The 14911-nt window shown below is 33.1% G+C and overlaps 2 protein-coding genes across 2 annotated transcripts in view; both read left to right on the forward strand.

The window, feature by feature from the left end:
* Positions 1-2793, forward strand: part of LOC128165078 (tolloid-like protein 1) — a 29472-nt gene extending 26679 nt beyond the window's left edge. The window contains exons 10-11 of the mRNA XM_052829286.1: positions 2366-2547; positions 2788-2793. Of these exons, the coding sequence (XP_052685246.1) occupies positions 2366-2547; positions 2788-2793 (188 nt within the window). The remainder of the gene's footprint in view (positions 1-2365; positions 2548-2787) is intronic.
* A 1987-nt stretch (positions 2794-4780) lies between these two features.
* Positions 4781-14911, forward strand: part of LOC128165079 (fibropellin-1-like) — a 29009-nt gene continuing 18878 nt past the window's right edge. The window contains exons 1-8 of the mRNA XM_052829287.1: positions 4781-4793; positions 4928-5098; positions 5461-5634; positions 7165-7335; positions 9780-9902; positions 10120-10323; positions 10467-10661; positions 10755-10961. Coding sequence (XP_052685247.1) covers positions 4781-4793; positions 4928-5098; positions 5461-5634; positions 7165-7335; positions 9780-9902; positions 10120-10323; positions 10467-10661; positions 10755-10961 — 1258 coding nt within the window. The remainder of the gene's footprint in view (positions 4794-4927; positions 5099-5460; positions 5635-7164; positions 7336-9779; positions 9903-10119; positions 10324-10466; positions 10662-10754; positions 10962-14911) is intronic.

Consider the following 14911-nt stretch of genomic DNA (forward strand, 5'->3'; position numbering starts at 1 on the left):
AAAACCTCAGAACTATAAAAAAAGGGGGGTGCATTTTAAAAAATCTTCTTCTCAAGAACTACTGAGGCAAATTCAACGTAATTTAGCATGAATAATTCTTATGGGAAGGAAAATATAAATTGCAAAAATTAGGGACAAATTCTGTTTCAAATCTGAGTTATTACGAAAGAAAAGGCGTGTTTCAAGCAATTTATAGCATCCATGAGTCTTGGTAAAATGGGTAGGCATGACCGGGCCAGGGCAAAACAAAAGATTAACAGTTATTAAATCTGCCAATCTCATTAAAATTTCAAGATATTTACTGACCAGTATATTTGTATTCGCTGTAAATATTGCTGCAAAATAATGCGTAATTGGAATTGACGATTGCCGATCTGCACCGGCTTTTATTTTGCCCCGGCCCGGATTTGCTTACCCATTTTACCAAGACTCGTATTCATGATAAACGGATCGATCTGACAATGATGAATTTGTTTGTTGTGCAACAGTTCGTGTACGAAGGGAATCTTTGAAACATGCAAAATACATTGGTGCCAATTTTGTGAAGTAAATTGAGGCTAAATATTTCAATGCGTTGACAGTTTTCACATATGACGGTGGTGTTAGCTTGTTGTGATTTTCGTTTCGTTTTCATTTATGCTTTGCGTTAACCTGGGAACTGTCGCTTGTATTTCCTGATTTTTACATATCAAATCAAACAGAGACTTCGGTAAATCAAACAGTTTACTGTTTACCTGCGCAAATTAAGCAAAAAAATGCAATTCATTCAGGCTGTCAGTAATTCGGTATCATCTTTTGCGGAATGGTAGAATAATGCAATTTGTTTTGTTGAGATGCTCGGCATTTTCTCGAGTTTATTCAGTTTAAATAGAGTTTAATATCGCTGACGGAAATATGTAGGTATATACATGTATATGATTCATTTTGAAAAATAAATTGTGTTCTTTATTTGTTATAGTGCATGTTTTCTTGTGTTTAATTGTTTACAATTTCTAATTACTTACCATATTTGAGTGTTAAGCTTCGAATTATAAGCAAGATACAGAGATTTGTCACAATTCTATATTTGTACACAGATCTGAGGCCATTCATTTTTTTCCATTTTAAATGCCGAATAGGATATACCAAGTTAAAAATCTTAAGCTGAATGTAATAAACTCATGTGAACAAAATATGACTCAAACCTAGCAAAATTTTGAGCTCATCTTGCTTATAATTCTACGATTGACGCTGAAATTTTGGTTGATCATTAGAAATTCTATATGAATTAGAGTATGTTAAATACTTGTACACAAAAAAATTAAAGAATCATGTGCTGTATATAACTACTCTCTGGGGCCCCCTCTTTATACAATGAATAATGTGAAATGTGAGTAAATAAAAACGACATCGTTAAAACAGTTTCCATAGTTCTGACACATTTCTGTTGCGGGGATAAAAGAATTATTGCTATTCCTAAGAAAATGTTACAGCGAAAAATTATCCTGGTTTATAGCCATTTGTTATTTTTGAATAAAAATGAAAATAATGGGTGGGCCATAGTAAATTAGATTGATGTGCCTGTCAGTACGGTAACATTGATTTTTATAGCTCTTTAACATGTCACGTGACAACATTTTTCATTCCAGTGTATTCATCAATCAAGTGTGAGTAAAGTTATAAAAGTCACGATAAACAACAGTCATTTAATTATAATGGAGAAGACAAATTAAATTGTTGAATATTTTTAATTTGAGAAATTGAGCGCATTAAGGTGCAATTTTCTTCTTCACATATATATACATGTAGGATTTTTTTGATAAAATACAATAACTATTATATTTAAAAAAAAAATACAATAACTAGTAAGTAGTTGAGGAAGAAATTGTACCTATATGCTCTCATATATTTTGATCGCTTTATTAAGTGGGGGAGGGGGGCAGAATGAAAAAACAGGGAATTAGAAGTTATATAACAGTGTACCCCTACCAAATATTTAGTTCTATATCTTGCGTAGGATTTTCTTATTCTGTGTACAAACAGTATTTCATGAAGGTACAATGTCAAAGATTACGTGTATGCAAAAATAAGTGTAAACTTCGAATACTTTACAATATTTATTTTTTTGTTATTCTATCGAGGGCCATATGGCACAATATCTTTTGAACGCCCATTGTTGCTCAGGTGAGCGATGTGGCCCCATGGGCCTCTTGTTCCATTTAATAGTAAATTATTGTTAAGAATAAGAGAAAAACACATCTCATATTAGTAAATATGATTTGAACAAACCTTAGATACACAAGTAATTCATCTATATTTAATATAAAACCTCTGGAATCGCCTTCCAAGTCCCTGATGATACACATGTACCTTGTTGTGTTTTCAGGATGCGTTGCTAGATACACTGTGGATGCAGGGGAGATAACCAGTCCAGGATATCCTAATGTGAATTATGCCAATTTCCAGACATGTACTTGGACTATAGATATACCTAGTGGCAAAGGGGTCAAGGTTATGTTGGATAGATCAAAGGGCTTCGAAATTGCTGATAATGAGGACTTCATTCAGGTAATAAGGAAATGTACAACTTATCTCATTTAAGTTGCCATGTTTCAAATGCTATGTTTAGTACCTTGATGATATGAAAAATTGTGAATATATATATATATAACTAGATACGATCTCGTTACGAGTAGATCTTCCGTGCAATTTCTGTTGTAAATGATACAATTTCAGAAAAAACACCCGCCCCCCCCTTACTCTCACATAATGTATGAAAATCCCTAATTGCATAATTAATGGTTGTAGCAATGAATTTTTCAAACAGATATTGTTACGATCAACAACTTTGATTCTATATGATACTTTACAAAATCTTTATCGTTTCAAGTTATTTTTATATACTTTACAAGTCTCTTGGTCCCTAAATAAAAGGGCCCAGCACCTTTATTCTTGATTTTCTTGAGAAGGTCTCACAAATACTTTTTTTTCTTGCACCTATCTAAAATTGTTGTTCATTTTTGAGATGCAAATGATTTAATATTTTAAGGGCCAGCCCTCTAGATCCTTAATGGGGACATACATGGATGTTTTTAATAGTGGAATTGGTTAGAATCATCAATTCAGACATTTTCTATTCTACAATGCTTAACAAAATATGTCTCCTTCTTTAGATATAATGGATCAAAGTTTAAGAACTTTAGCCAGCCCCTTTGTTATGGTTTTGTTGGAAAGATTTAACTTTTGATTCTCTATCACTTTTGTTATATGTGCCTTAACAAAATATCAACTAATAAAAAGATGCAGACCAAAACATACAAAAAATTTGACATTTTAACATATATCCCTGATAATAGTTTAGTTCTCCAACGAAGGTTTGATGATAATTTAATGAGCACCGTGCCAACATATTTATGAGGCAGAAATATGTATTATGAATTAGGTATACCGTACATTACTTTCTAATAAAAATTCATATGGGATATGTTACATACATTACAAGGTAATCAAGAAGTCATAGAAATTATGTTCTTAAAAAAACTGGAAGTATTACATGTTCTGATGATATGTACTTTACTTTAAGTAATTATATTATGTAACTTTATGCATTCATCAATTTTTATTCCACATTCTGGGGGTTGCAGTCCTCCAGTTGGAAGACAAGGGGTTCAAAGGACTACGGATTGGACTATGTGTGTGAATCCCTTGTCTCTTGTCTTTGTGGAAAAGATTGTATATATACATTATATCTTGTGTAATACTAATGCTTAAGCTATATTTGATATTGTATTTCTGTTGAAATTTGAAATGAATTATGGAAAATTAAAAAAAAAAAAAAGAAGTCATAGAAATTTAATTCTATTTACTTAGATTTACTGTACAAGGTATAATTTTGCCACAAACATTAAGAATAGATATATAGTGCAAATCAACTAAATTCTATGCTGTGAAATTTCTTGCAAATTACCAGTAGATCCTCTTTTTGAGCAATAAAATCAAAAACATATGAAGCAGTGTAATGCAAGATCATAACCTCATAAATAAATGAATTGTTGTTTGTAGATATATATCTCTATCATTTTAAGGTATACACTGGTACCACAGATGATTCCGGAATTGCTGCCCATGGATCAGGAGCTGGGTTCACGACCATCTCTCTTTCCAATGATCAGCCTTTTCACAGTCCCAATGGGAAAATGTTCATCAGATTCAAATCTACTGCTATCACCAACAAGAAGGGATTTAGATTTCTTTATTCTGTTGGTGAGAATTTAAATTTATGTGGTGGTAACCATGTACTTCCCATCAAAATATCATATGCCAATTCTGTTTGATTAAAGAAAAAATTAAAAGATTTATAATTTCAAGCACACCCCCCACACATCCTCCTTTTTACAGAAAGAATAAATTTTGTAATGATTGCTTGATGTTAAAAGTTCCATATAAAGATTAAAGGATGTTTTATACATTGTCAATAATAGTGAGTTTTTTTTAAATAGACTGCCCAGACCCTGGTTTGACAGAAGCCTCTGAGGTGAACCCCTCACAGACAGCTGTACAATTACGTCAGTTTGACAATGAGTTCACTGTCAGCTGTAAAAATGGATACGGCTTTCATTCCGATGAGTTGAATCTGCGCACTGCAAGAATGAAGTGCATGTATGGAGGGAAATGGTTGGTTGAGCAGAGAACTCTTACAATTCCTCAGTGTAAACGTGAGTATGTAACATTTGACTAATTTACACATTGTAATTTTTGAAGTGTGTTCAAGTGTTCTCATAAAACAACTAACCTTAAAGCAATGTCAATGTCAGGTAGACAAAATATCAAAACATTTAAGTTTATTGAGTTTATTTTCAACAACACAAAGTAATATTTCATGACCATGCACATTTACAAGTACACACATGTACCAGTGATGCAATAACTTTAAGCATTTTATTAATAGCCACTTACTGTGGAGAACCAGTGGCTGTTGAGAATGGTTACATTTCACACTCCAGTGGTGTTGTGTTTGGATCGTTTGTGACCTTCACTTGTTTCCCAGGGTTCTCTCTGCTGGGTTCTGCCAACATCACGTGTCAGGCCAATCAGTGGACCAGCAAGCCACAATGTGTTTGTAAGTCTCCATATTCATTATTCCGAACACTGAATTTTTTAACAATTAAACTGCATGTAAATTAAGTTTTTCATTTTAAAAGATGTTCAGTAGTGAATATGTTTGCATGAAGCTTGGCAGATTTATGGAAGCATAATTGTTTTGTAAAACTTTCTGGACTGTTGATACCTCTTTATACTTAATTATGTTCAATTTTTATGTATGAAGTAACCAATGTTTTGTAAATATATGTATAAGAAGAGGGAAATAATTCAGCTGAAGTTCATCAAGTAAATAATTCCTCCCAAGTGAGAATTATACAAATGATTATTTGCAATTGATGGTAACAAATGATGACCTATTAATTTAATTTCTATCCCCAGCTGCTAACTGTCCAGCCCTGCCTACCATCAGCAATGGCCAGCTCTCCAGCAGCGGCGACCAGTATGCTGCCATTGTTAACTACACCTGTAACGCCGGGTACCAGTTGATTGGAGCACCAATCTTGTTTTGTCAGTCCACAGGCCAATGGACAGCTTCAGCTCCTAAGTGTATAAGTATGTACAGTAAAACTCGTTTAGTACAAACACGGATATAGCGAATTCTTGGATATAGCGAAGTTTTTTTGAGTCCCCGATAAAATGCTTAATAAATCTTTGCAAAATTTTACGGTTATAACGAATTCGGATATAACGAATTTACGGATATAGCGAACTGATTTTGAGTCCCGTAGAGGTGAATAATAACGAAAATTAACACCTTTATAACGAATTTCTTTACAGTTTATAAAAGTGTGCACTACCATTTAAAAAATAGTTTGAAGGAACTTATTTTCATATATTTTTTTAATTCACAGTCCAATTATTCAAGGTATCTAAGTAATGTAGTTTTAATTTATGCATCAATTAGCAAAAGATACAGTCTGGTGAAAGTGAAAGAAAACATGTTTATAGTGAATTCGCTATAATTATTATTACAAATTCGTTCTACGGATATAACGAATTACGGATATAACGAAGTAATTCCATTGGTCCCTGGAACTTCGCTATAACCGAGTTTTACTGTATAGATGGCTATATAGATTTGTTTTATGTTTGATTTGGCATAGAGCTATTGTGTGATTTCTTTACATTATGTCATTTTCTTAATAATATATAAATTCAGGTAAACATGTATATATCTATCACAGCAGTTACAGTTTAGCCTATTCTTAATTGGTTAAAAAAAATAATTTTAAAGAGACAGTATGGGGCGTCTTATCAAAAACCCGACTTGAAAAAATTTTCTGATCGGGTTTGGTATTTTTGTACTACTCATGAATGTATAAACTTTCAGTAAATTACAAAGTTCTCTGTGCAATAAATCTAATTATATCATTAAAATTAATAATTACGTATAACCTATCACATAAATACATTGCAATGTGTTCGGGGTTCAGCCTTTTAAAATATTACGCATGGGTATTTACTGTAAACAAAACACATGCAGGGCTCGCGAAGAATTTCCTGGACAAGTTTGTTGATAAAAATATATCTTTTCTACTTCTCATAGGTAAAAACTGTTCAAAGTTTTTAAAATAACCACAATTATTATTTTGTAACCATGTAATTTTCGTGTTTATCATAGGAGTTGCTACAACCTAAATCTATTTTTATAAATGAGGCCCCTTGAGGGGTTATTTGACATATATATATATCTATTCATTTTAAAATGAACCTGAATTTGTAAAACATTTATAAATTATCGAGAAAGAAAGGATGTGTTTCATTTAGGGAATCGCTTTAACCTCGTTTTCCATGATGACCGTAGTGGGACGAAGATCTTGTAGTTTTAAGCAGTGTCAATTACTGTCAATCAAAGTCCAAGTGGTACAAATAAACGATATAAGATTATTCCAGTTTGTACGACCCTTGAATTTGCGGAAGCTCATAATTACGTAATTAAGTATGTGAAAGGGATTTTCATATATTTCAACTTTTACAATTAACGTTATTTTTTATTTCCTAACTATACAATAGGTAAATCTGAAGTTATTCACACATGTGTTTTCAGCTGTACTGTCTCTTTAACTTTGAAATTTTTTACAGAAACAACGTGTCCCATTCCTGCAATAAAGAATGGCAGATTGTCCTCTTCCACCTTGCCTAAGTTCCAAGAAACTCTGACAGTAACTTGTGATGTAGGATACATTGTGAATGGATCTGCCACCATTACATGTGGGGATGACAGGAATTTTGATGCTGTGCCCAATTGTATTGGTATGAAAATGATTACCGGACAGTATATTCATGCAACCATATACAGTCACACCTGCTGTTACGGCCACCTTTAATCAGCGGCCACTCGCTATTAACGGCCAGTTTCAATCCCGACTGTTTAGTTCTCCACTATTTTTTAACTCATTTAAGCGGCCACCTGTCTAACGCAGCCAGGGGCCAGTATTTTTAGGTCCCGTGGTTTTAACATGCCCGTTTAAAATGGCCATTTTGTCTGTTTTGTCACATGACTTCTGACTCTGACATGTGACCCCGTATCGAGATAAGCCAAACTTAGACAGCTGATAATGAGTTAATGACAAATAATTGAGTGTGTTATTTGATGTTTCCTGAGATTTAATGAGATAATTGATTATAACACCAGTTTTGTGTAGTTTATATATCTGCGTGTATTTATATACTTCATTTCAATGTTAATAAATCGCTAGTCTTGACATGTACAGCAATTTTCGATAATACCTTTTTTCTAGATAATCTCTTTGAGAGAATAAAAGGTGTGCTTATTATACATCCAAATGGAATTTTGACACTTTTTGAAGAGGTGAAACATTGTATTACTACTGTAATTGAGTACATAGCTTTTGTACGGAAACACTACTTTTGTTTGTTTACCGCATTTAATCAATTGAAAATTGTTTGGGAATATTTAGCAGAAAATGTTTTGCTCTTAATCACCTGATAGATAAATGAATTAAAAAGCAATTCGAGCTGTGCATTCACCGAGTCCAAGAACACTGCCATACAGATGCTATTTATAAATGTGCAATAGAGCCAAAATGATTATACTCGTGTTTTTTTTCTTCACTAATTTGAAATCTGGAATAAGAGGCCACCTGTCTTAAGCGACCAGTTTGTCATTGTCCAACAAGTGGCCTCTTAAAACAGGTGCGACTTTTAATGTACCTGTATAGAACATGTCGGCATTAATTAAATTTACTCAGAAGATAGATGGATAAACTTGGATATCTCTAATTTTTTAACCAGTCCCATCTACTTGGATATAACGAAGTCTGACTGTAAATACCAATTTATAACTTAATTTTTAATGATTCATACCTGTTAACCCTCCCGCATTGCGCGGGAGACTCCCGCAAAACGGCCTAAAAATCTAAGATCTCCCGCATCCAACCTATCACCCGCGCGGGAGACAAATTTCTCCCGCAATCGTATTTGTCTTCCCCATTACCCCCCCCCCCCCCCCATTCTGAATCTTTACATGCAAATTTCAACATCCACTGCGGGTTTTTCTCCGATTTTGAACTCAAAAAGCTGCTGTGTAGCTTGAATATATCAAAATCCATCCAAGTACTGTCTACCGTGATCATAGTATGACATGTTATAGCCCAGTTTACTTCTTACGATTACTTCCGGTTTTGACCTAAATCAGTTACGTATTTAGTTATGCATAGGCCTTATAAAAAAATAAGTGAAAGGTTAAAACATCTTGATTTTACTCTGTAACACCAAAGAAAACAATAACAGCCGGTGGTGTCACTTAACAGGTGCACAGGTAAAGCACCCAAGCCACGTGCAGTGAGTCGTGACTAATTCTGTCTGGCCAGCACGGTCGGTAAAAATCAAAGTGAGTTTGGAACACGGAGTGTTTATACAAGCTACCAATAAAGTGAAGCTCGAGGAAAAAGTGTAAAAGCATTTCACAAGAGTTTTTAAAGTTTATAGTACCGGTATTATGAATTACAGGGATGCTATAGACATTACAACAGAGATCATTTTTTAATGATACTGGAGAAATACATTTTAAAATTGTTTTGTGAATTAAAAATCTATCCTACATATAAGAAAAAAAATAGTTTTAATGAATATTATTTTCTGGTATTTTCTTAACTGGGTTTCACTGCATATTCAAAATAGGCAAAATAAATTTTCTGTGTTTACCCTAGATGTCAGCATGCAGTGATGGTTCAATACTGAACAATAGAAAGACTTCATATAAAAAGTGGCACTATTGACTTCTTGTATTGTACCATGCAAACAAAATAATAGTTTTCTGAACATGTACAGCAACACAAGTTGTAATTGCACACTGGTAGTCATAGAAATAATAAAATTTAAAATGATTGCAAATGCATTAATTACAATGGTAAAATAAGGTATCTAACAGTATTTTTAATATATATTTGCTTTTCACGTGAAAAAACGTCGTTTACGCAAAATCTCCCCCATAGCCAAGTTGGTAAGGGGGAGATTCTCCCACATAGCAGCTTTGAAAGGTTAACAGGTATGATAATTATGGTATCATATCCGTATTCAGCAGCTGCTATACCCTGGTACATGTATTTATGTAGTGGACCTGTATATAATATTCAAACACACATGGTTTTCTGTGAATAAGAATGGAAGTTACAATGCATGTAAAATTAAATACATGTACATTGGTTTAAAACGTGTTTTTTTTTCTATTTTAGATCAAAATGAATGTGATACAACAAACGGAGGGTGTTCTCAGAACTGTATCAATACAGAAGGCTATTTCTACTGTACCTGTAATGCTGGTTATAAACTGAATGCAGACAAACGGCAGTGTGACGGTGAGGATAAGTTTATATAAACAAATAAATATAGCATATGTAAGCTGTAGATTTTAACAGCCTGACTGGAAATGAACTTCAATAAATTATGAATAATTATTGGCAAGTATTAGTACATGTGATGCCAACTGAAAAAAAAATATAATCCTTAATGAATATAGACTATAATAAGGTCTCATTCAAGAATTACTTTAGAGAACTCTGTTCTGTCTTGTAGATATTGATGAATGCACTGCTGATAGTCCAAAGAATGGCGGATGCTCTCAGATTTGTACAAACTCTGTTGGGTCCTACACTTGCTCGTGTGACCAACCCGGATATGTTCTGTTTGATGTGGATGGTAGATCTGGCTATACCATTCAGTCTCCAGATGATGGAAACAAGGCAGGAGATGTTTATCATCTTGGACATAGCTGTGTTCGTGAGTGTTAGGCATAGATAAGATACTACTTGTACCTGCTTGGTTATAATATGACCTGGACAGTTTTCTAAGTTCTGTATTTAGAATCAACTGAAAAATCAAAAGGAACTTATGCTAATTTTGCTGTTATTTTTCTCCAAAAGGTCGAAACTGCTCTGAGCCTGCTGTGGTTAATAATGCGATGCTGATGACAAAGCGTGCAATACATCGATACATGGACAAGATCACGTTCATGTGTGATTTGGGCTATGTAAAGTCTAGAGGAGAAGAAACTTTCACCTGCGGGTCAGACGGGCAGTGGACGCCTTCACAGACCACAAATCTGTTGGAGTGCTCAGGTCAGTGATAGAATTACATCACATTAAATAGTGCCTGTAATGATTAAGTTTTATTGTAAAAATTTTTCCTTTGAACTTTGATTAAAATTTCAGTGGCAACCTGCCCTGTGAGTGACTTGAATACACTGAACTTAAATAATCGCCCCACTCTTAGTACCACAAACCCGGTCAGTTACTTGGACTATCTGAACATGACATGTGATGTCCCAGGGAAGGGCACAATTGTCAATCAGCAACAGTGCTTGTTTGACAAGAAAACCAATACTTACGCCCTCTATGGTGCTTCTTATGAATGTGAAGGTGAGTTAGTCTACATTGTACTTGTAATTTGGATAATTTTTTAAGGTCTTCCGTTCCAACGGAAGACCTTCTTGTTATTCTACGGTTTCTTTTTCTTTATTAAGGTCTTCCGTCTTCAGCGGAACACCTCACTGTTTTTCTATGGGTTCTCATTAAGGTCTTCCGTTTCCAACGGAAGACCTTATAGTGATTGTAGTGTTTCTTATTATTTTTAAGGTCTTCTGTTTCCAACGGAAGACCTTATAGTGATTGTAAGGTTTTTTATTATTAGGGTCTTCCGTTTTCAACGTAGGACCCTTTTGTTTTTCTTCGGTTTCTTTTTATTATTATTATACTTTTTCTTTTTTTTCTGACTCCTTTTTTGCTTCATAACTCAAAAAGTTTAAAACCGATTCTAATGAAATTTTTAGAGATTTTAGCACGTTAGCGTCCCTCAAAGATGTAAAAGTTTTAAAGAGAACGTCACCTCAGTTTTGACGTGACGTCATTTTTAAAAATTTAAAAAAGTCATTTTGTCTGGGACTTTTCTCAAAAATACTTTAAGATACAGGTTTGAAATTTTGAACGGTAATAAATTTGTCATTTTACCTCTGTAATAGGGCCGGATATAAAAAATCCGTTACTTCCGGTCGAAACCGGAAATGATTCAAATTTTTCGAAAAATTAATTTTTTTGATCAAATTAAAAACGTATATGTAATTTGTAGAGCTTAATAAGCTGAACATATCACTGAAAAATGTTTGAAAATCAGACGATGCATTACAGAGTTATTGGGGTTAAAAATTGATTTTTCCGGAATTTTTTATTCCGCGCCCTTGGTTTAAAAAATAGCGTAATCTTCAAAGTAAGATTAACTTGTACCAAAAATAATTGTTAAATCGTACTTGAACATACTCGGAGATTTTTTTTGTTAAATCGTTCTTGAAATTGGAAAGGTTTTTGTTAAGTCGTACTTAAAATCATTCGTATTTTGTTAAGTTGTACCAGGAATAATTCGATTTTTTTCATTTTTTTATTTCAGTTACTCTTGTTATTGGTCTTAGAGCTCTGCTTCTTACAGGAACTTCCTGCTTTACTTCCAAATTAACGGAAGACCCACTCGTTGCTTTGCAACGAGGTTTGCTCTAGTTATTATTTTTTCCCCAGTTTTTGTCCACAAGATTTCTCAGAGATGACTTGATAGATTTACATAAAGTTTTCAGAATTGATAGAAAATGATCATATCTCTAGGCGTTTTTTCATTTTATATTGTATATTCTATAATATTGTATCATACGATTTTGTATAATATGATATTAGTTTCTGTAATATAGAATTATATCACATGAAATTGTATAATATGATACTGTTATATAATATCGTATCATACGATATTGTATAATATGATATTGGTTTATAATATGAAATATTATCACATTACATGAAATTGTATTGTATGATACTGTAAAATATATTATTGTATCATATAATATAATATGTATAATATAATATTGTATTATATAATATTTTACTTTATTACATAATATTGTATCATTTGATATGATACAATGTTGTATCAAATAATATTGTTTCATATGATACAATATCATATTATGTATCAAAAATGATACAGTATCATACAATATCATACTATATTATTTTTAAATTTTTTGATCAAAATTAACCGATATTATATGTAAATCATATCTGTTAACATTGAAAATGAAAAACGAAGTTCTTAGGAACAAGGTAACATATTTACCTGTAAATCGAATATATTAAATCGTACGCCTGAGTGTATACCTGCGTAAACATTAACTTTTATGCAATATAATTTTGTTGCATCATATTTTACAGAAACAAAACTATTTATGATATAATTTATATTTAATTTAAATCCGAGTTGTTATTTTCCGTGTGATATTTGATTTCAGGCTGAAATGTTCTCGGCAATCAGCTAGGGTGTGTGATAATGAAAACAATGTTAACAAATCGTACGCGGAATGTGTATCTGCGTAAATATTTATTATACCCCCGCTCAGAAGGAGAGGGGGTATACTGTTTTACCCTTGTGTGTCTGTCTGTCTGTCCGTCTGTCTGTCCGTCCGTAACAAAAATTTCTGTCGCATTTATCTCAGCAACTATTTATCGCAGATGCTTGAAATTTTAACACAGTGTTTGTATTGGCATGCCATATTGTGGGATATATTTTTGTACCAATCGGACGTCAACTTCCTGTTAAATGACGACTTTGCTAATTTTTTTACCAAAATTTTCAAACAAATTTTCGTCAAAGATTTCTCAGCAACTATTTATCGCAGATGCTTGAAATTTTAACACACTATTTGTGTAGGCATGCCATATCGTGGGATATATTTTTGTACCAATTAGACGTCAACTTCCTGTTAAATGACGACTTTGCTTATTTTTTGCCAAAATTTTCAAACAAATTTTCGTCAAAGAATTCTCAGAAACTGTTTATCGCAGATGCTTGAAATTTTTACATAGTATTTGTATAGGCATGCTATATCGTGGGATGTATTTTTGTACCAATCAGACGTCAACTTCCTGTTAGATGACAACTTTGCTTATTTTTTAACCAAAATTTTCAACCAATTTCCGTCAAAGAATTCTCAGCAACTATTTATCGCAGATGCTTGAAATTTTAACACACTATTTGTTTTTGCATGCCATATTGTGGGATATATTTTTGTATCAATAGGACGTCAACTTCCTGTTAAATGACGACTTTGCTTATTTTTACACAGTGTTTGTTAAGGCATGCCATATCGTGGGATGTATTTTTGTACCAATCAGATGTCAACTTCCTGTTAAATGACGACTTTGTTTATTTTTTGCCAAAATTTTCAAACAAATTTTCGTCAAAGATTTCTTAGCAACTATTTATCGCAGATGCTTGAAATTTTTACACAATATTTGTATAGGCATGCCATATTGTGGGATATATTTCTGTACCAATCAGACGTCAACTTCCTGTTAAATGACGACTTTGCTTATTTTTAGCCAAAATTTTCAAACAAATTTTCGTCAAAGATTTCTCAGCAGCTGTTTATCGCAGATGCTTGAAATTTTAACACACTATTTGTTTTTGCATGCCATATTGTGGGATATATTTTTGTATCAATCGGACGTCAACTTCCTGTTAAATAATGACTTTGTTTATTTTTTGCCAAAATTTTCAAACAAATTTTCGTCAAAGATTTCTCAGCAGCTATTTATCGGAGATGCTTTTTTTTACACAGTGTTTGTTTAGGCATGCTATATTGTGGGATATATTTCTGTACCAATCGGATGCCAGCTTTCTGTTAAATGTCGACTTTGCTTATTTTGCATATTCACATCAGAGCGGGGGTATCACTAGTGAGCATTGGCTCACAGATATCTTGTTTCATTTTGTCAAAAATAATTTCCGGTCGTCCGTTTCATGTCCCGCGTTGAAAAAGCTTGTCACCTCGAGAACTCAGAATCGGAAAAGACTTCAGCATCCAAACTTTGTGGGATGATAGACCTTTAGTTGTAGATGTGTTTAAACATTTTTGTTTTGTTCGGCGTAACTTCCAATCGTCACCGGAAGCACTTTAAAATAAAAACTTTTACGCATTCAATTCCTTTTCCATAGAATAAATATATAAGTATAAATCTATACATAGGTTATGTATGCGATGTTATATTAACAAAAAATTCTACTTCCGGTGAGATATTTGAAGTATCTTAGGTAGCTTTTTGGAAACATATTTTGTACCCACAAGATCTCAGAAACTATTAATGATCAAGCCCAAAAACTTTCATGGATGGTAGACATTTGATTGAAGATGTGTTTAACCAGTTTCATTTTTTCTTCTGTCACTTCCAGTCCACATAGGAAGAGTTCAAACAAATCAAGCTGTTTATCAGTTTAACTGTTTTTCTTTGATATCTGTTGTTAGCTCAATGAATAATAATGTACAAAG

This window comes from Crassostrea angulata, chromosome 10, assembly GCF_025612915.1.
Source record: "Crassostrea angulata isolate pt1a10 chromosome 10, ASM2561291v2, whole genome shotgun sequence".
Lineage (NCBI taxonomy): Eukaryota > Metazoa > Mollusca > Bivalvia > Ostreida > Ostreidae > Magallana > Magallana angulata.